Source organism: Hemitrygon akajei, chromosome 22 (genome assembly GCF_048418815.1).
Source record: "Hemitrygon akajei chromosome 22, sHemAka1.3, whole genome shotgun sequence".
In the NCBI taxonomy this organism is placed as follows: Eukaryota; Metazoa; Chordata; class Chondrichthyes; order Myliobatiformes; family Dasyatidae; genus Hemitrygon; species Hemitrygon akajei.
Window position 1 is genome coordinate 63001904 of NC_133145.1, and position 20808 is coordinate 63022711.

Consider the following 20808-nt stretch of genomic DNA (forward strand, 5'->3'; position numbering starts at 1 on the left):
GCAGATACCCGGTGACCGAGTATCACTGAGTGTCACCCAGAATCTGTCCATAAACACCTCTCCCCACACCGAGCAGATACCCGGTGACCGAGTATCACTGAGTGTCACCCAGAATCTGTCCATAAACACCTCTCCCCACACTGAGCAGATACCCAGTGACCGAGTATCACTGAGTATCACCCAGAATCTATCCATAAACACCTCTCCCCACACCGAGCAGATATCCGGTGACCGAGTATCACTGAGTGTCACCCAGAATCTGTCCATAAACACCTCTCCCCACACCGAGCAGATACCCGGTGACCTAGTATCACCCAGAATCTGTCCATAAACACCTCTCCCCACACTGAGCAGATACCCGGTGACCGAGTATCACTGAGTGTCACCCAGAATCTATTCATAAACACCTCTCCCCACACTGAGCAGATACCCGGTGACCGAGTATCACTGAGTGTCACCCAGAATCTGTCCATAAACACCTCTCCCCACACTGAGCAGATACCCGGTGACCGAGTATCACTGAGTGTCACCCAGAATCTATTCATAAACACCTCTCCCCACACTGAGCAGATACCCGGTGACCGAGTATCACTGAGTATCACCCAGAATCTATCCATAAACACCTCTCCCCACACCGAGCAGATACCCGGTGACCGAGTATCACTGAGTGTCACCCAGAATCTATCCATAAACACCTCTCCCCACACCGAGCAGATACCCGGTGACCGAGTATCACTGAGTGTCACCCAGAATCTGTCCATAAACACCTCTCCCCACACCGAGCAGATACCCGGTGACCTAGTATCACCCAGAATCTGTCCATAAACACCTCTCCCCACACTGAGCAGATACCCGGTGACCGAGTATCACTGAGTATCACCCAGAATCTATCCATAAACACCTCTCCCCACACCGAGCAGATATCCGGTGACCGAGTATCACTGAATGTCACCCAGAATCTGTCCATAAACACCTCTCCCTACACCGAGCAGATACCCGGTGACCGAGTATCACCCAGAATCTGTCCATAAACACCTCTCCCCACACTGAGCAGATACCCGGTGACCGAGTATCACTGAGTATCACCCAGAATCTATCCATAAACACCTCTCCCCACACCGAGCAGATAGCCGGTGACCGAGTATCACCCAGAATCTGTCCATAAACACCTCTCCCCTCACCGAACAGATACCCGGTGACCGAGTATCACTGAGTGTCACCCAGAATCTGTCCATAAACACCTCTCCCCACACCGAGCAGATACCCGGTGACCGAGTATCACTGAGTGTCACCCAGAATCTGTCCATAAACACCTCTCCCCACACCGAGCAGATACCCGGTGACCTAGTATCACCCAGAATCTGTCCATAAACACCTCTCCCCACACTGAGCAGATACCCGGTGACCGAGTATCACTGAGTATCACCCAGAATCTATCCATAAACACCTCTCCCCACACCGAGCAGATACCCGGTGACCGAGTATCACTGAGTGTCACCCAGAATCTGTCCATAAACACCTCTCCCCACACCGAGCAGATACCCGGTGACCGAGTATTACCCAGAATCTGTCCATAAACACCTCTCCCCACACCGAGCAGATACCCGGTGACCTAGTATCACCCAGAATCTGTCCATAAACACCTCTCCCCACACTGAGCAGATACCCGGTGACCGAGTATCACTGAGTATCACCCAGAATCTATCCATAAACACCTCTCCCCTCACCGAGCACATAGCCGGTGACCGAGTATCACCCAGAATCTGTCCATAAACACCTCTCCCCTCACCGAGCAGATACCCGGTGACCGAGTATCACTGAGTATCACCCAGAATCTATCCATAAACACCTCTCCCCACACTGAGCAGATAGCCGGTGACCGAGTATCACCCAGAATCTGTCCATAAACACCTCTCCCCTCACCGAGCAGATACCCGGTGACCGAGTATCACTGAGTGTCACCCAGAATCTGTCTATAACAAACACCTCTCCCCACACCGAGCAGATACCCAGTGACCGAGTATCACCCAGAATCTGTCTATAACAAACACCTCTCTCTACTGATGGGAAACACACAGGAGACAGGATATCAGTTCAAAGGAGGTCACACAAGTTTCCGAAACAGATGCATTTAGAGGATTTAGCAATGTAAATAATTCTATCATCTAAAAATGAGTACATCTGTATTTGTCAAGTTCACCAAATCTATTGGATTGAATTATATTGACTTTATTTCTTACATCCTTCATATAAATGAGTAAAAATCTTTACATTACATCTCTGTCTGAAGTTGCAATTTATAGTAATTAGTATCTACAACAAGATCGTCAATATAACATGGAAATACAATTGTATCAGCATTAATCAGTCTGATGGCCTGGTGGAAGAAGCCGTCCCAGAGCCTGTTGGTCCTGGCTTTTATGCTGCAGTACTGTTTCCCGGATGGTAGCTTCCGGAACAGTTTGTGATCGTGGTGACCCGGGTCCCCAATGATCCTTCGGGCCCTTTTTACACACCTGTCTTTGTAAATGTCCTGAATAGTGGGATGTTCACACCTACAGATGTGCTGGGCTGTTTCTCAAAACTGAATCTTCTGAAAAAAAATGTTCTTCAAGGAAACAAGTTGCAATAATTTTACTTAAAATGATATATTGATAAAACTTTCAATATAAATCTCAGAACACAGAACTGTAGGGGCCCTTCTGCTCACAATGTTGTGCTGACACTGTAACCTATTCCAAGATCAATCTAGCCCTTCCCTCCCACAAAGTCCTCCATTTCTACATCCATGTGCTTGCCTAAAAGTCCCTGATATATCGGCCTCTACCTCCACCCCTAGCAGCACGCCAACAAGCAACAAAATACAACAGAACGAGCACCTTTCCCCCCTCCCACCCACAGACAGGTGTCCAACCCCATCACCCCAGCAGTGAGTTCCATGCACCCACTACTCTGTAAAATATCCTTCCTCTGACATTCCCCACCCCCATACTTTCCTCTAATCACCTCAAAATTATGCCCCTCGTATTAGCCATTTCCCCTCCGGGAAAGTATCTGGATGTGCACTCGAGCACAAGTTACAAATGCTGAACTCGACAGAGGTGGAACACAGGTAGTGTGTGACTGTGCTTGCCAGCATCACCTGCTCTGGATGTGTCGTGGAGAGTATATTGACTGGTTACATCATCGTCTAGTACAGAAACACTAATGCCCTTGAATGGAAAATCCTACAAACAGTAGTGAGTGCAGCCAAGTCATCACAGGTGCAGCCCTCCCCACCGCTGAGTGCATCTTCTCCCTCCTGCCAGCTGGCAAAAGGCATCGAAGCATTCGGGCTCTCACGACCAGACTGTACAATAGTTCTTCCCCCAAGCCATCAGACTCCTCAATACCCAGAGTCTAGACTGACATCTACATCATTATTATATTGAAATTTGTCCTCTACTGTTCCTATTGTCTTGTTTATTAATTATTGTACTGCCCTGCACTGTTTTGTGCACTTTATGTAGTCCTGTGAAGGTCCGTAGTCTAGTGTAGTTTTTGTGTTGTTTTACGTAGTCTAGTGTAGCCTTGAGAAGTCTCACATAGTCTAGTGTGGTTTTGTGTTGTTTCATGTAGCACCAGGGTCCTGGAGGAACGTTGTTTCGTTTTTACTGTGTACTGTACCAGCAGTTTATGGTTGAAATGACAATAAAAAGTGACTTGACTTGATTAACATGGACGCTGTCGTATGACAGCAGCATCCATCATCAGGGACCCCCACCACCCAGGACATGCTCTCTTCTCGCTGCTGCCATCGGGAAGGTGGTACAGGAACCTCAGGACTCACACCACCAGGTCCAGGAACAGTTATTACCCCTCAACCGTTTGTCATCTTTTACACAGTGGTCATTTATCCAGCCTTCCATTGACTCTATTGTGTTTCTTGGATTTACTGTGTATGCCACAAGAAAGTGAATCTCAGGGCTGTACATGGTGACTAAATTTACTTTGAACTTAGAACTGATAGACCCTGGCAGACAGGACTCACTCACATACACACCTGCACCAAAGGGACTGACCTGGAGCACCATGACACATGGAAAAATGTAACAATGGAGGTCCACACAACAGACACGGCCAGCACCGTGCTCGGAACTGGCCATCTCATTATAGGGCGGATATGGAAACTTTAGACAGGGTGCAGAGATTTACCAGAATTTCTACCGGGATCAGACTCATGAGGAAAGGTTGAGCACGCCAGGGCGTTTCTCTTTAGCACGAAGGAGGATGAGAGAAGATTTCCAGGTGTACAAGACATTAAGAGGTATCAGGTAGACAGCCAGATAATTTCACCCAGGGGAAAATGGCTCATACCAAGGGACATAATTCTAAGGTGATTGGAGGGAGATGTCAGAGGTAGGTTTTTAAACACACAGAGTGGTGCGGGTTTGGGGTACTTGCTGCCAGGGCTGGTGGTAGAGGCAGATTAGGGGCATTTGAGAGACTCGTAGGTAGGCACATGGATGACAAAAATGTGGTCTGTGTGGTAGGGAAGGGTTAGAGTAGGTTAAACAGTCGGCACAACTTCGTGGGCTGAAGTGCCTATCGCGTGTACCGAGATACGAGATCAGATCATTACACGGTGCATTGAGGTAGAACAAGGTAAAACAATAACAATGCGGAATAAATTGTTCAGAGCTATTGAGAAACACACACACACATACACAGAGAGCTCGGCAGGCGCAGCGAGCCCGCCAACAGCGAGATACGCGGGTGTTCGGGGACACACGAGGTGACTACAGAAACGAGTGGACAGGGTGTGCAAAACCACGTGGAGACACAAACACACACCAGTTATTACCCCTCAACCATCGGGCTCTTCAACCAGTGGGGATAACTTCACTCCCCCCATCACTGAACTGTTGCCACAACCGATGGACTCACTGTCAAGGACTCTCCATCTCAACTTCTCGATATTTATTGCTTTTTATTTGTATTTGCACGGTTTTGTCTGTCCTGATCGGGCAGCCTTTCATTGCTTCTGTTATGGTTCTCGGATTTATTGAGTATGCCCACAAGAAAACGAATCCCAGGGTTGTACTCCGTTAATAAATTTACTTTGATCATACTCTCGGCACATAGAGATGGGCAGGTATAGCCAACCCGTGGTTCCAGGTCCGGGTCAGTCTCTCTCTCTCTCTCTCTCTCTCTCTCTCTCACACACACACACACACACACACACACACACACACTCACTCACAGACAGACAGACACACACACACTCTCACACTCACACTCACTCACAGACAGACAGACACACACATACCTACCAGTACAACAGCGACAGTCCATCGAAGCGCTCGGGCTCTGCCTCCTCGGACTGAGACAGTAAAGACATGATGATCGGTGGCTGCAGACTCCGTGCCCCCTCTCTGTCCAGCCGGCGAGGAAAGCGCCGTGTGCCGTCCAGCCCAGCGGGCCGGGGCAGCGGCCGGACTATAGCAGAGTTTCATTTATACAGCGCCTGTCGCCACCTCGGGACGGCGCAGGGCGAACTGCAGCCAATGGCAGGCGTGGTCACCCCTGCCATCTCGGCAACTGGCGTCTGCGACCAGAGTGCCTCCATTCAGGGGTGAGCTTCTCCCACAAAGCGGGGACTGGGGGCATCTCCGATGATTCAGAAACACCCCCAAATCTTGGACGCGGGAGATTCTGCAGGTGCTGGAAGTCGAAGAGCAGCACACAAAATGCTGGAGGAACTCAGCAGGTCAGGCAGCATCTTTGGAGAGGAATAAACGTCTTTTCCCGTCCGTAGCAGTGTGGCAAGGCAAGAATTAAGTGAATATGCGAGCGAGGACAGGCACAAACAGTGCAGAGTTAACCCAAGCGGGAAAGGACTTTGAACAACACAGCTCGCTGGGCAAACGACTGGACCTTGTTGGGATTCAAGGCAAGGATGCACACTAACACTTACTATTGGTCAACTTGATGATATTTGCTTAATCAATCACCAGTCACAATACAATTGTATAGGTCTTATTAGCTAAGAGTATCGACATGTTAAATTGCCTATTAACACTTGTATCACCATAATTTAATTGGTGATTGATCATGCAAGTAAGGAATTTAAATATTCATAATTTGACCAATTAGTCCATATTTGTATCCAACTCAAAAGTTCAAAGTAAATTTGTTATCAAAGTACATATACGTCACTATGAACGACCCCGAGATTCATTTTCTTGCAGGCATTCACCAAAAATTTAATAAACAATAGAATCAATGAAAAACCACACCCAACAGTACGTACAAACAACCAACGTGCAAAAGACAACAAACAAAGATTTTTTAAAATAAATAAATAAGCAATAAATATTAAAAACATGGGATGAAGTGTCCTTGAAAGTGGGTCCATAGGTTGTGGGAACAGTTCAGCGATGGGGCGAGTGAAGAGCCTGATGGTTAAGGGGTGATAATTCTTCCTGAACCTGGTGGTGTGAGTACTGAGGCTCCGGTACCTAGTCAAGGTTGAAGTGAAATATGTGGTTTCATGATCTATCCAGAAGACCAAGCACAGGTGAATGGGACTAGTTTAGATGGTTGGGCCAAAGGGCCTGTTTCTGTGCCGTATCACTCTGTAACTGCAGCAAATAGACAAGAACGCCCTGAAGGCACCTCCCAATCTCCACCACAAGAACTGCAGGGGCCTCCCAAGGTCAGAGGTCCTCTGGAGGTCAAAGTGAGTCCTGGGTCAAATCCGGAGGTTGGAAGGTCAGGGATAGGCAAGTCCAGAGGTCAAAGCCCAAAGGTTGATGCCCATGGGTCAGTGTCTCTGGAAGTTGGAAGCCTGATGTCTATAAGTCTGAGAGTCTGGTGTCAAGGACTGGAGCCTGCCAATGTGTGTGAGGGGCTTGTTTTGCTGCTGTTGTTGCTTGAGAACATTGTAGACATGCTCTCACTGGAGTTTAGAAGAATGGGGGGGGGGTTCTCATTGAAACCTATTGAATATTGAAAGGCCAAGTCTGGGGGTATATTTAAGGTGGAGGCTGATAGGTTCTTGATTAATCAGGGTGTCAAGAGTTATGGATAGAAGACAGGAAAATGGGGTTAAGAGGGATAATAAATTAGCCATGATGGGATGGCAGAGCAGACTCAATGGGCTGAATGGTCTAATTCTGCTCCTATGTCTTATGGTCTAATACCTGCACATCCTTAGATATGTTGATTGTTAACACAAATATTTCACTGTATGTTTCAATGTACATGTGATAATTTTGAATTTGGGAACCTCATCCCTTGCCAATTCCAAGTAATGCACTATCCTGATTTAGAAATATTTTGCCTTCTTTCATCAAAAGCCTGGAACGCCAACCCAACAGCGCAGTGGAAGCAGGCTGCCCGGAAGGACTCGTTGTTAAACAGGGTGGCTCACTGCCATTTTTTCATGGGCAGTAGGGGTGGACAATAAATCCTGGTCTTAGCAACAATGCAGACATTGGAACAAATTATATTGTATCTGCCACACCGTTTAACTGCAGAAAAATGTACCTCAAAACTGACTCACTAAAGGAGAAGTATGTCAGGACTCCCAGGGGATGTGATCACTTTGTCTTTATTAGTCTTTATAACTGAGATTTGAAAGGATTTGAACTCCTTCACACTCATTAATCTGCCAAATCCATTCTCTGCGCTCCACATGACTCTGCTTACTACAATTAATTTCTTTCCCAATACAAGTGAGGATAATCTCTCTTTGCTGTCACACAATAAGTAGGCTCCAGTTACAGAAATCTGACTTGTGATTAATAGAATAATAACAGGACTTCCACATCGAGCCAACACTGGCTAAAAGTGACTGAGTCACTCTCTCTGGTGCCATGTTCGAGTATTCTCTCCCACACAAGGACAGTTCATTGCAGAGAGCGTGCATCTGTGTATTATACATTCTTACATCATGGAAACCAGCCTCTCCCCTCCATGGACTCTGTCCGCAATTCTCGCCGCCTCAGTAAAGCAGCCAGCATACTCAAAGACCCTACCAACTCTGGACATTCTCTCTTCTCCTCCAACTCCCATCGGGCAGAAGATACAAAAGCCTGAAAGCACAGGCCACCAGGCTCAAGAAAAGTTCCTACCCCACGGTTCTCATACGATTAAATTTCTCCCTGGCACGATAAGATGGACTCTTGACCTCTCAATCTACCTCGTCAATGACCTTGCACATTGTTTATCTGCTCTGCATTTTCTTTGTAATTCTAACACTTTAAGATTCAAAGTACCTTTATTATCAAAATATGTATGCAATATACAGCCCTAAGACTTGTCTTCTCCACAGACAGTCACGAAACAAACAAAGAAAACCATGGAACCCAGACGAAGAAAAACATTAACCCCCCCCCACCCCACATGAAAAACAACAAATTGGAAATGGCTACTAAAAAAAGCAAAAAACACAGAATATAAAACACAAAATTGGTAGAGTCCAGGCATATTCAGCTCAGTGTTCATTATCTGCAGACCGCCTGGATTCAAAATCACCCAAAAAAGCACCAAAAAAAGGAGCAACCAGAAACACATCATAACTGAGCCCACTCCACAAAGCCTGCCGATTAAACCTTGGCCAAGACCCAAACCCTCCTACAGCATCAACGGAGAGAGAGACAGAGAGTATCCGAATACAGGGACATTCCTCCAGGAGCACTGAACGAGTGCGAGAGGCTGTAGATGGCACTAACACCCTCGCCTCGATGATTTCAATCTTCCTTGGTGCTTTAATCGGTGAGATCAGCGCGAAACGGAGGCAATCATGGGCTTGTACCCTGTCTGTAGGCTTCTTGGCCACAAGGCCTCACAGAACGCTCTCGGAGACAGCAAAGTGCCGCATTGCTGAATCGGCCTGAAAACGCACCACCAAAATGTAGATCCCAGGCTCCAACAGTAACAGATCCACTTTTGAAAGAAAAAGAAGATGTAAAAGAAGTGAAAAAAGTAATTTTGTGAACCGTCCGGAGGATGTCACCCTTGGTCAAGTTGTTTGTTGGCACCATCTCCTTCCAGATACTTTACTCTGCATTGTTATTATTTTAACTTTTTTCTAGTTCAATGCACTATCGAATGATCTGATCTGTATGAACAGTATGCGAGACAAGCTTTTCACTGAACATTTATCAACAGTCCATCTTATCGTATGTACTATTTATATAGAACATCTCACTGCCTCAGTAAAGCAACCAGCATAGTTAAAGACAAAATTCAAAATAAATTTATTATCAAACTGTGTATACCCTGAGATTCATTTTCTTGCAGGCATTCACGGCAGCATGTCTACTTCCTTAGAAGTTTGCAAGGATTCAGCATGACGTCTGAGACTTGGGTAGAATTCTACAGATGTGTGGTGAAGGGTACACAAAGTCCTTAAACGTAAAATCCTACAAAAAGTAGTGGATATGGCCCAGTCCATCATGGGTAAATCCCTCCCTGCCATCGAACGCACCTACACGGGAAAGCAGTGTCCATCATCAGGGACCCCCCACCACCCAGGACATGCTCTCTTTTTGTTGCTGTCATTATGAGTGAAGTACAAGGAGCCTCAGGATTCACACTACTGTACCAGGATCTGGAAACCCCTCAGCTATCAGGCTCTTGAACCAGAGGGGATAACTTTACTCAATTCACTTGCCCCATCACTGAAATGTTCCCACAACCCGTGGACTCACTTTCAAGTATTCTTCCATCTCATGTTCTCAAGGCTTACTGCTTATTTATTTATTATTATTATTTCTTTCTTTTTGTATTTGCACAGTTTGTTGTCTTTTGCACCCTGGTTATACACTCAATTGGTGCAGTCTTTGATTCTGTTATGGTTATTCTATGGATTTGTTGACTATACCCACAAGAAAACGAAACTCAGGGTTGTATATGGTGACATATATGGACTTTGGTAATAAACTTACATTGATCTTTTGAACATTGAAACATACAGTGAAATGCGTTGTTTGTGTTAATGACCAACACAACCAAAGGATGTGCAATTAGGGTTAGGGTTAGGGTATCACCACACATTCTGGCACCAACAAAGCATGCCCACAATGTGCAACAGAACAACACATGCAACGATAGCACAACAAGTCAAGACCCTTTTCTCCCACCCGTTCACACACACGGAAAGGCCTCCAGACCCAGATTTTCAGACAACCCCAAAACTTGCCAATCATGAAACTGTGAACATTCCACCTCGAACTCCGGACTTGTACCGGCCTCCAGCCCCAGGTCTCACCAACCTGGTGGGTCATGCCTGGCATGAACTCACAAACTCGCAGATGCCAAACTACCTCTTCTTCTGAATAATTAGATTCAAACAAAGGCGCTCCAAGACACTTCATACTCCGCAGAAGAACGTTCCTTGTCCAAGGTGCCACATGGATGGAACCTCAGACCTTTTGAGTTTCCCCCTCACCCTCCTATACCTTCTCTCATTCCAGCATGTGGAATCCCATAGATCTTTTCCCAACATTGGCCCTTCAGTCACAGTGGTCCCACGGCACATATCGGTTAGCGTGACACTATTATAGCTCAGGGTGTCAGGGGTTTGGTGTTCAATCCCAGTGTCCTCTGTAAGGAGTGTTTACAGAGGTTTCCTCCGGGTGCTCTGGTTTCCTCCCACAGTCCAAAGACACAGGAGTTGTAGGGCAACATAAATGGGGGAAAAGCAGATAATTCACAACTACCGAGATTGTGTTGGGGTTTTGCTTTAAGAGGCTGGTCTGATGTGATGACGTTATTACGGGAAGGATGTTTAGTGTGCTTTGGTTGTGTAAGTTTTGGAGCTCAATAAAATGTGTTATGGGTTTCATTAAAGACAAAACACTTCAATTAGTTTTATTTGCAAAACTCTACATTGGTGATCCCAGTACTCTAGGACGATTCCGGAGTCATTGAACATGATGGCCAACTCAGTCGCTTTGAAACTGCTGGAGTTTTGGAAGCAAAATGCAGTTGCTTGGTTTGTACAAGCTGAGGCCTAGTTCGCTCTGTGAGAAATCACTGCGGACAACACCAAATTCTACTACCGATGCCTTAACGAGGCTACCACCCCCGATCATTATCTGGGTCCACACATTCAAGATTTTTCAGCATGTTTAGCCTGAAAGTTAATTTTTTTCCAAAGTTGATATAGTTAGGGGCTATGATCAGGTGTCCGTGTGCTCGGAGGACATTCCCAAAACAGCTGTGATAAACCCGTTTGGCCTTTTTGAGTTTCTGCACATGCTGTTTGGGCTGAAAAATGCAGCACAGACTTTCCATGGCTGGTGAACTCTGTATTAAAAGTTTTAGATTTCCTTTTTGTTTACCTGGATGATGTACTTTTCGCCCCTGCATCCAAATCCGAACACGTATCTCATCTCTCCACACTTTTTGAGCACTTAAGCCAACACGGTTGATTATTAACCCGGCTAAATGCCAACTTGGGTTGTCAACCATTGACTTTCTTAACCCTTGCATCTGTGCATTAGGTGTAAAACCCCTCCCATCAAAGGTAACCGTTACTATGGATTTCCCACCAACCCCCTACTACTAAAAAACTACCGGAGTTTTGTGGCATGGTGAATTCATCACCGCTTCATTCCACGAGCAGCTGACCTTATTGCTGCCCCAGTATAGTGTGCTTAAAGGCAATACCCCTAATCAAGTGCTTGACTGGTGAGCAGACAGGACCAGGGCATTTGATGATACCAATCGAGCTCTTTCTAACGTGACCCTGCTGGTGCACCCGCTCCCCAACGTATCTATAGCCTTTAGTACTAACGCCTCGGACTATTCTGCAGGTGAAGTGCACAAACAGCTGGTCGGAGGCATGTGGCAGCCTCTCGTCTTCTTCATTCGGCAGCTCTGTCCCCGCCGAAAGGAAAAACAGCATGTTGGACCGCGAGCTTCTCGGCCTCCATCTGGCTGTCTGCCACTTTCATTTTCTTCTAAAGTGTTGCCATTTCAGAGCGTTTGCTGAACACAAACTCCTCGTGGACACGATAGACAAAATATCAGACCCTTGGTCTGCATGGCAGCAACACCACCTGAACATCACACTGCCCAGTGTTAATATACCACTTTCCAGAAAATTAATGTGATATGATATTCCAGTAACATTCCACATTCAATTCATTTTTATTCTCATGAACTTTCCGTGAAGAGGACTTCAGAAAGGGTAAGATGAGGGAAAACACACCAGTCTTCATAGAGGGATCAGCACTGGAAGGGATGAACAGTTTGAAGTTTCTGGATGTCAGCATGTCTGAGGATCTATCCTGGGCCCAACGTATCGATGCAGCTACAAAGAAGGCATGGAAGCGGCTATATGTCATTAGGAGTTGGAGGAGATTTGGTATGACACCAAAGACATCTGCAAATTTCTACAGATGTACCATGGACAGCACTCTGACTGGCTGCATCACCGTCTGGTATTGGGATGGGGGGAGGGGCGTACTGCACAGGATCAAAATAAGCTGCAGAAAGTTGTGAACTCAGTCAGCTCCATCATTAGCAATTGCCTCCGCAGTATCCAGGACATCTTCAGGGAGCAATGCCTCAAAAAGGCGGTATCCATCATTAAGGACCCCCATCACCCAGGACATGACCCCTTCTCATTGCCACCATCAGGAAGGAGGTACAGGAGCCTGAAGACACACAGTCAATGATTCAGGAACAGCTTCTTTCCCTCCGCCATCAGGGAGGAGGTACAGGAGCCTGAAGACACACAGTCAATGATTCAGGAACAGCTTCTTCCCCTCTGCCATCAGGGAGGAGGTACAGGAGCCTGAAGACACACAGTCAATGATTCAGGAACAGCTTCTTCCCCTCTGCCATTAGGGAGGAGGTACAGGAGCCTGAAGACACACACTCAATGATTCAGGAACAGCTTCTTCCCCTCTGCCATCAGGGAGGAGGTACAGGAGCCTGAAGACACACAGTCAATGATTCAGGAACAGCTTCTTTCCCTCCACCATCTGATTTCTGAATGGACATTGAGCCCATGAACACTACTTCACTACCTTTTGCACTACTTATTTAATTCAATGTTTTAAATAATATATATACTTACTGTAATTTACAGTTGTTATTATTATGCATTGCAATGTACTGCTGCTGCACAACAACAAGTTTCATGACATATGCTGTTGATACTAAGCCTGATTCTGACATTGGTTGTTTGTCAGTCTTTGCATACGTATGAAATTTTGTAGATTCTATTGTATACCTTTAATCTTTCTGTAAATGCCTGCAAGAAACTGAATCTCGGGGTAGTATATGGTGACATAATCCATACTTTGATAATAAATTTTACTTTGACTTTGAAAATTGATGTGCCAAAGGAGGAGGCTGTTCTACCCATTGAGACCATGCAGGCTCTTCCACATCACCTGCAAACCAACTCTCTCCAGCACTTCTTATTTGGATAATAAATTTACTTAGGAATCTACTTTGAACTTTGATTGATAGGTTTTAGTGAAAAAAACTTTCTCCAGTTAAACAATGAACCTCTACCTTTGATATATGTAACCTGCTCTGTTTCCCAGTCACTGACACCATCCATTCCCCGACTTCTGCCCAAAGTTGCAAAAGACTGTTTGTAACTTTGGTATCGTATCCAACTCCCAAAGGCTTCAAAAGCCCGAAGCAGAACAGAAACTGCTGCAGTCGCCAGTTCAGGGCAGAGAAGCAGGCGGGATATGTTGATCAGGGACTTTTCATGAGAAATGGAAAAGCAGGGAGATAAGTGTGCTCCCACTTGGAAGTTGCAGAGATGGAGAGAGCTGGAGAGAATGGGAGGATGTCTGTGGCAGTGTGCAGACTTAACCATTTCCAGCATTGCTTGTTTCCACTTTGTGCTATGACATAAAGGATGCCAAATGCTTACTTTTTTTAACATCTCAGTTCTACATCCTCTGTTTCAACAGCAAACAAAAAGGAAAAGCCTTTAATGTACTAAAATGTCCCAATGTTCTTCCTAAACAACTTAACTTAGAATCTTTGAATTGTTATGGCAAGTTTCTACAGATGTCCCATGGTTCTATCACCACTCTGGTTTGAAGGCACAGGTGGTTGTAGACTTAACCATCTCCATCATGGGCACTAACCTCCCTAGCATCCAGGACATCTTCAAAAGGCGATGCCTAAAGAAGGTGACATGCATCATGAAGGAGCCTCACCATCCAGGAGATGCCCTCTTCCTGGGCTCCTGTACTATCAGGAAGGAGATACAAGAGCCTAAGGCACACACTCATCATTTTAGGAACAGCTTCTTCCCCTTTGCCATCGGATTTCTGAGCCATGAACACTACTATTATTTTGCTGTCTTTTTGAACGACTTATTTATTTTTTAAAACTTTCTTATTCTAACTTAGTGATTTAAATTTTTTTATTTATTTAGAGATACAACACGGTAGCAGGTCCTTCCAGCCCAAAAGGGGTTGCACTGACCAATTACTCCCATGTGACCAATTACCACCCGAAGGAAACCAATATGGTTACAGGGAGAACATATAAACTCCTTACAGATGCCAGCAGGAATTGAACCCCGATCTTACTGCAAGTGCTGTAGTAGTGTTACCATAACCACTATACTACCGTGACACCCCTAGTGCTTTGAGGGGTTGGTCATGGCTAGAATTAAATCTTCACCCACTGCAACTTTGTCAGCGCCTTACCACATCTACAGTGGATGTGATTACAACGGTTAACTGCTCAGCCTTGAAGCACCTGGACAACTATATACAGAACATTCTGTACTCCAACTGCAGAAGAACACATTTCACAAACACGTCAGTGATAATAAACCTGATTCTGAATCTCACAACAGAAGTGAAGATGATGCGCAAAAGCTGGCTTTGAGACGGTATCAAAACTGACCTTAAGGACCCGCAGAGTCTGGGACAAGACCCTCGTTAGTGCTCAACAGGAGTTGCTGTGGAGGGCACCTCATTGAACCAATCGACTCAAAGATCCTACAAAAGCAAACAGATTTAAGTACATCAGGATGGTGCATTTAACTCAGTACAGCAAGAATATGGCAGTGCCCACTTCACTCCCCCCACTAGACAAGAGTTTACTGCCTACTACCTTTCTGTGTACAGTATAGCGGATATAACCTTCTCCTCTGCACATAACGTACTTCTCATGTCCTACCCCCATCCGGGAGGAGGCTATGGAGCATCCATGCCAGGGCCAGCAGACTCGAAAACTGTTACTTTCCCCAAGCAGCCTAAGGCTGATCAACACCTCTACCCACTAATTCCACCACTACTTTATTATTTCCTGTCAATCACTTGGCGTACAGCCTAGCATCACTTTATGGACACACAATCAATCTATGGACTGTATATAAGCATTTATATATGTTTTTATTATTATTATTGTGTTCTTTAATTTTTTTGTGCTGCCAGATTAATCCGGAGTAACAATTATTTTGTTCTCCTTTACACGTGTACTGGAAAAGTTATTAAACAGTCCTGAATTTTGAATCAATTTCCCCTTCTTTCTGTACGGAACAGGCTGGAGCACAACCAATGGAAGGTTCTGTTGACGTTCTATTGACTTTAAAAATATTCTGGATTGGGAATAATTGGCACATTACTTTATTTCTGGTTATTTTATTGTGCAGTTTTCTCCTTTCTCAGTAAAGTGGCTATTTTAATTCCACACATAAACTCTTCATCAAATCCTGAATATTCCTGAGGATGAAGATTAAGATCTATAGATGAGCTTTGTTTGTCTCCTGAATCCTACAGTGTCAGCGCTAATCCCAGAGTTTCCCATCAACTAGCACAAGTTTTCCTTTACATCACTGAAGTTATTTGGTTCTAATGTTGCAGCTACTTTTCCAAATATTCTCTTAAAGAATTCCTGGCCAGACAACATGAGTGTCTGGTGCAAAGGATGCTCCACGAAACAACAAAGTTATCTTCTGTTGTTCTGTCAGTGACTACACGGAATGAAGAAATTAGAGCCTATTGGTGTTTGGGCATGTGGTCAGAATCAGGTTTAACTGTGCTGTGAAATCTGTTGTTTTGTGGCAGCAGTACATTAAAAAAACTATGTCACAATAGAAAATACAGGGCATTTTGCTTCAATTAGACACATCAAAACTAATAAGATTTCGTCCAATAAAGTGGCTGTCCCAATTTGCAGAAGTTTTATGGAAATTGTTAAAAAGGTATTAAAAACATTTAACTGAGTTACAGATCATAAATTTAAATACAGAACAAAGTAGAACACTACCAGTACTGCTACAGTACTATAAAACTGTCTATTAGTTCCTAATAGTTATTGACGGAGGAATTTGCAGCTGTATTCTTTCGATTGACTGTAAATGAACAAAATCAGCGCAGCTAGTCCAGATAATAAACTCCCTTCATACAATCCTTTCGACGATTGCATCTTCCAAATCTTTATTTTCATTGAAACATTTCATTAGAATTAGTATTTAAATCTTACATCCATCCCACAATGTGAAGGAGTAAAAATCATTGTGTTATGACTCCATCACAATGTACAGACATGTGAATTTGTAAGTTTAATGGCTTGTAGAAAGAAGCTGTCCCATAGCCTGTAGGTCCTGGCTTTAATACTGTGGTGGTACCATTTGCCAGACGGAAGCAGCTGGAACAGTTTGTGGTTGGGGTGATTGAAGTCCCCGATGATCTTCCAGGCCTTCTTTACGCACCTGCTGCTGTAAATGTCCTCAGTGGAGGGAAGTTCACATCCACAGATGCACTGGGCTGTCTGTACCACTCTCTGCAGATGATTGTCGATATTTTCAAATTCCTCATAGTTCCTAATTTTTTGAGGTAGTGAAATCATTTGGCTGCCTGTTGTATCCAAAAATGTCAGACCTGTGCGGGAGAGCTTTAAAAGTGGGAAAGCAGTTCCACTCTGAGACAGACAACCAAACACCTCCTCCATGATGGCAGTAACAAGGGGATGAGTCCTAGGTGATGGAGGTCCTTAATGAGGCATCACCTTTTGAAGATGTCCTTGATGGTGAGGAGGCTAGTGCCCTTGATGGAGCTGGCTGAGTGTACACTCCTCTGGAGCTTTTTCCAAATCCTGTGCATTGGAGCCTTCATACCAGACAGACAGACAACCAGTTAGAATGCTCTTTGCCATACATCCATAAAAAATTACATGCACTTCGGGTGACATACCAAATCACCTCAAACTCCTAATAAAGTAGAGCCAAGGATGTGCCTTCTTCATAATTGCATCAAAGCGTTGGGCCCAGGATAGATCCTTTGAGATGGTTGACGCCCAGGACAGTTCCGTGTTTACGTGAAGCTACAGGTACATTGGAGCACAAACCATTGTTACCATGACTCACTGAGAGTTGCATTAGCACTTTAAACGAGTGGAAGTTTGACCCTCCCTGCCGTGTAACTCTTCACTTCTACTGGCAATGCCCGTGTAAACTTTGCAACTAACCGTGCGGCCAACGCGATCACAAGGCATTCCTTGGACAGTTCAATTTCAACGTGTTCCTTCATTGCTGCTAACTTTGGCTTACAATGACATGACATCCTAAGGCACTGTACAACCAGCATTTAGTGACATGATAGCATAGTAGTTATCACAACATTTTACAGTACCAGCAACCCGGGTTCAATTCCTGTCGCTGCCTGTAAGGAGCTTGTATGTTCTCCATGTGACTGCGTGGGTTTCCTCTGGGTGCTCCAGTTTCCTCCCACAGTCCAAAGACGTACCGGTTAGTAGGTTAATTGGTAATTGTAAACTATGCTGTGATTAGGCTGGGGTTAAATTGGGGGGTTGCTGGTCCGCGTGGTTCAATGGGCCTATTCTGCACTGTATCTCAATAAATAAATAAAATTTTGAGTAAGTTAACTGTTTATTCCTTTCCACAGATGCTGCCTGACCTGCTGATTTTCTCTGGATTTTTATGCATATTGCTCCAAGATCTCCAGCAGCTGCAGAATCTTGAGTTTATGTACAGCCAGTCATGTTTGTTGAAAGGAGCGGCACGTTAGTGTAATACTTTACAGCAATCACCCATTGGGGTTCAATTCTCACCGCTGAGTTGGTATCATCTCTCTGTGACCATGTGGGTTTCCTCCGGATCCCCCACATTCCAAAGATGTATGGTTAGGGTTAGTAAACTGTTGCCAGCACATCCTCACTGATTTGATTTAACGCAAACAACCCCCTTCATTGTATGTTTCGATGTACATGTGACAAATCTACTTCTTCACTGAGGGTCACGGGAGTATGGAACGAGCTGCCAGCATAAATGGTCCATCCGAGCTCGATTTAAACATTTAAGTGAAATTTGGATAGGTACATGGATAGTAGAGGTTTGGAAGGCAATGGTCCCGGTGCAGGTCGATGGGAGTAGGCAGTTTAAATGGTTCAGCATGGACCTTGTGCTGTACTGTATGACGCTATAAGTTAATCTTAAAGTACTGATGTTACGTGGATAGCACTAGCTCCCACAGATACACTAAGTGATGACAGACCAGCAGCGTTTAACTGAATCAGAATCACCGGCATATGTCATGAAATTTGGTGTTTTACAGCAGCAGGACAACACAAAACATAATAAAAAGCTGTAAATTACAGTAATTATATATTTCAAAAGTTTAATTAAATAAGTTGGACGTAAGAGAAAAAAGTATTGAGGTATTGTTCATGGGTTCAGTGTCCATTCAGAAACTGGATGGCGGAGGGGAAGAAGCTGTTCCTGAAACATTTGAGTGTCTTCAGGCTCTGTACCTCCTCCCTGATGATAGCAATGAGCAAATCGAGACATGAATTCTGTGCTAAAACATCAATGGAAAGCTCAACTTCAAAATATTTTACGTTCACTTTAGCGTGAGACCCGGCCTCGGTTTAACATCTCATTCAACAGATGGTAGTGCTGGCAAGGCAATATTCAACACAGCCAAGACTTTCGTGCTCAGGTCTCAGGACTTTAACCCGAACACTTCGGAGCAGGAGCTGAGAGTTCTAACAACTCAGCCACAGAAAACACTGGACATCAATTTGTTTTCGAATGTGTTGTTTCCTCAGAAATTTTTTATTTGTTTATAGTAGACCACTTTAAGCTGAACACAAATACAATTTCATATTACTTACATCATGTAGGAATTTGGAGAAACAAGAAATTAACTTTTATTGAACGTAATGCATTCAGTTGCTTAATGGTGCTGATGCTTTTCAAAAGTTCCAACTAAGTGAAAAATACTTTGTTGTTGATTTTCGTTTGTACTCGGTGTCTGAGGCTTCTCGCTTAAATGTGGAACAATAATCAGCCAATATCAATGGATTCCAGTCGCCCTGACACTGTTTCTCCATGTCCTGGTGAAGCCTCTCACTGTGCTCGTCACTGACAGCACTGAGATTTGCAGGGAAGAAGACTAAATGGGAATGGAGGAAATGGATCTTTAGTGACATGTTGCACTTCATGGTTTTGTATGCTTGAAGCATGTTGTCAGCCAGCTGCATCTACTTTGGTGCTCTGTAGTTCCCAAGAAAACTTTCAACAACATCCTTGAATGCCTCCCGTGTGATTTTCTCCAGTCCCCCTAGGAGTTCTTCAAATTGTCTGTCATTGAGAACCGGTTTCAGTTGTGGACCATCAAAATGACTTCCTTAATCTTGGCATCAGTTATTCTGACTTGAACTACAAACTGAAATAGCAAATATATATGCAATATTTTTAAAAAATGGTGGTTTCATGATCAGCAGCGCAAAATCCATATGACACACTCAGAAGTATTCAGGAAGTCAAATCTTTGTCGTCCAGTGTAATACTGCTCAAAGTATAAACTAATCAGCAGGCTACTGACTGATAATGGTAGTCAAGCCCTCCTCAGTTAATAAATTAAAGGGGAGAATCCACCCAGCAAAGGCCATGAGCATCTGGGGCAGGCTCAGAGCTTTAAACTTAGGGGATTCGGCAGAAAGGGATAGGTGGAGGTACAGACCAGCAGGGCAGCGATGTGGAGGAAGACAAGTTAGGCAATTGGGCGGTCATGAGCTGGGTAATGGGAGGGGAAAACCAGCAGGACAACAGGGGGACAACCAGCAGGGTAACAGGGGGACGACCAGCAGGGTAACAGGGGGACGACCAGCAGGGTAACAGGGGGACGACCAGCAGGACAATGGGAGAGGGTGAGAGGAACGTGAAAGACCGGCCAGGTGCTAGTGGGAGGCGAGAGAGAGACGTTCAGGCGCGGGGGATCGGTCGGGTCCTGGTCCCCACAGGCTCAGGCCACAGCAGGTCGCGTCGCGTCGCCCCCTCCCCTGGACCCCTCCGGCCGGCCATCGGGCGCCCTCCCCACCTGTGGCCCAGCCGCCCTGGTCTCCGCAGCTCCCGCCGCCCGGCGCCTTCTGGGAAATGTAGTCCAGCTACTGCAGTACGCAGGCGCAGTACGGGTGGGGAAAACAGCGGGAGTAGTTGTCGGTTTTGATTGAAGGGAAGGAAGCGGGATGGGTGTGGGGGGAAGGAGGAGTTGTAGGGTGTGGTTGGAGGGAGTAGGGGTGGGTGGGTGGAGCAATTGAGGGGAGTAGGGTGTGGGTGGGTGGAGGGATTGAGGGGAGTAGGGTGTGGGTGGGTGGGTGGAGGAATTGAGGGGAGTAGGGTGTGGGTGGGTGGAGGGAGGGAGGGAGTAGGGGTGGGTGGGTGGAGGGAGGGAGGGAGTAGGGTGCATCTCGTGGGAGTTTGTGGGGACAGTTGAAGAAAGGATGGTTTGGGGTGAATCGTGGTGGCAGGAGGGAGGGGCAGTAGATGAAACCTTTAACATATTTTATTGAACTCCAAAA

The 20808-nt window shown here is 45.3% G+C and overlaps 1 protein-coding gene across 6 annotated transcripts in view; it reads right to left on the reverse strand.

Annotated features, from left to right (window-relative positions):
- The window catches only part of stxbp4 (syntaxin binding protein 4), a 150260-nt gene extending 129875 nt beyond the window's left edge, over window positions 1–20385 (reverse strand). For 4 of the 6 annotated variants that reach the window (XM_073026473.1, XM_073026476.1, XM_073026472.1 and 1 more), the window contains exon 1: window positions 5313–5858. In XM_073026473.1, coding sequence (XP_072882574.1) covers window positions 5313–5380 — 68 coding nt within the window. In that variant the 5' untranslated portion in view covers window positions 5381–5858. Of the gene's footprint in view, window positions 1–5312; window positions 5859–11333; window positions 11394–14886; window positions 14982–20327 lie in introns of those variants that run through there. The other 2 variants (XM_073026474.1, XM_073026475.1) reach the window with 2 other exon arrangements.
- Window positions 20386–20808: the final 423 nt, after the last annotated feature.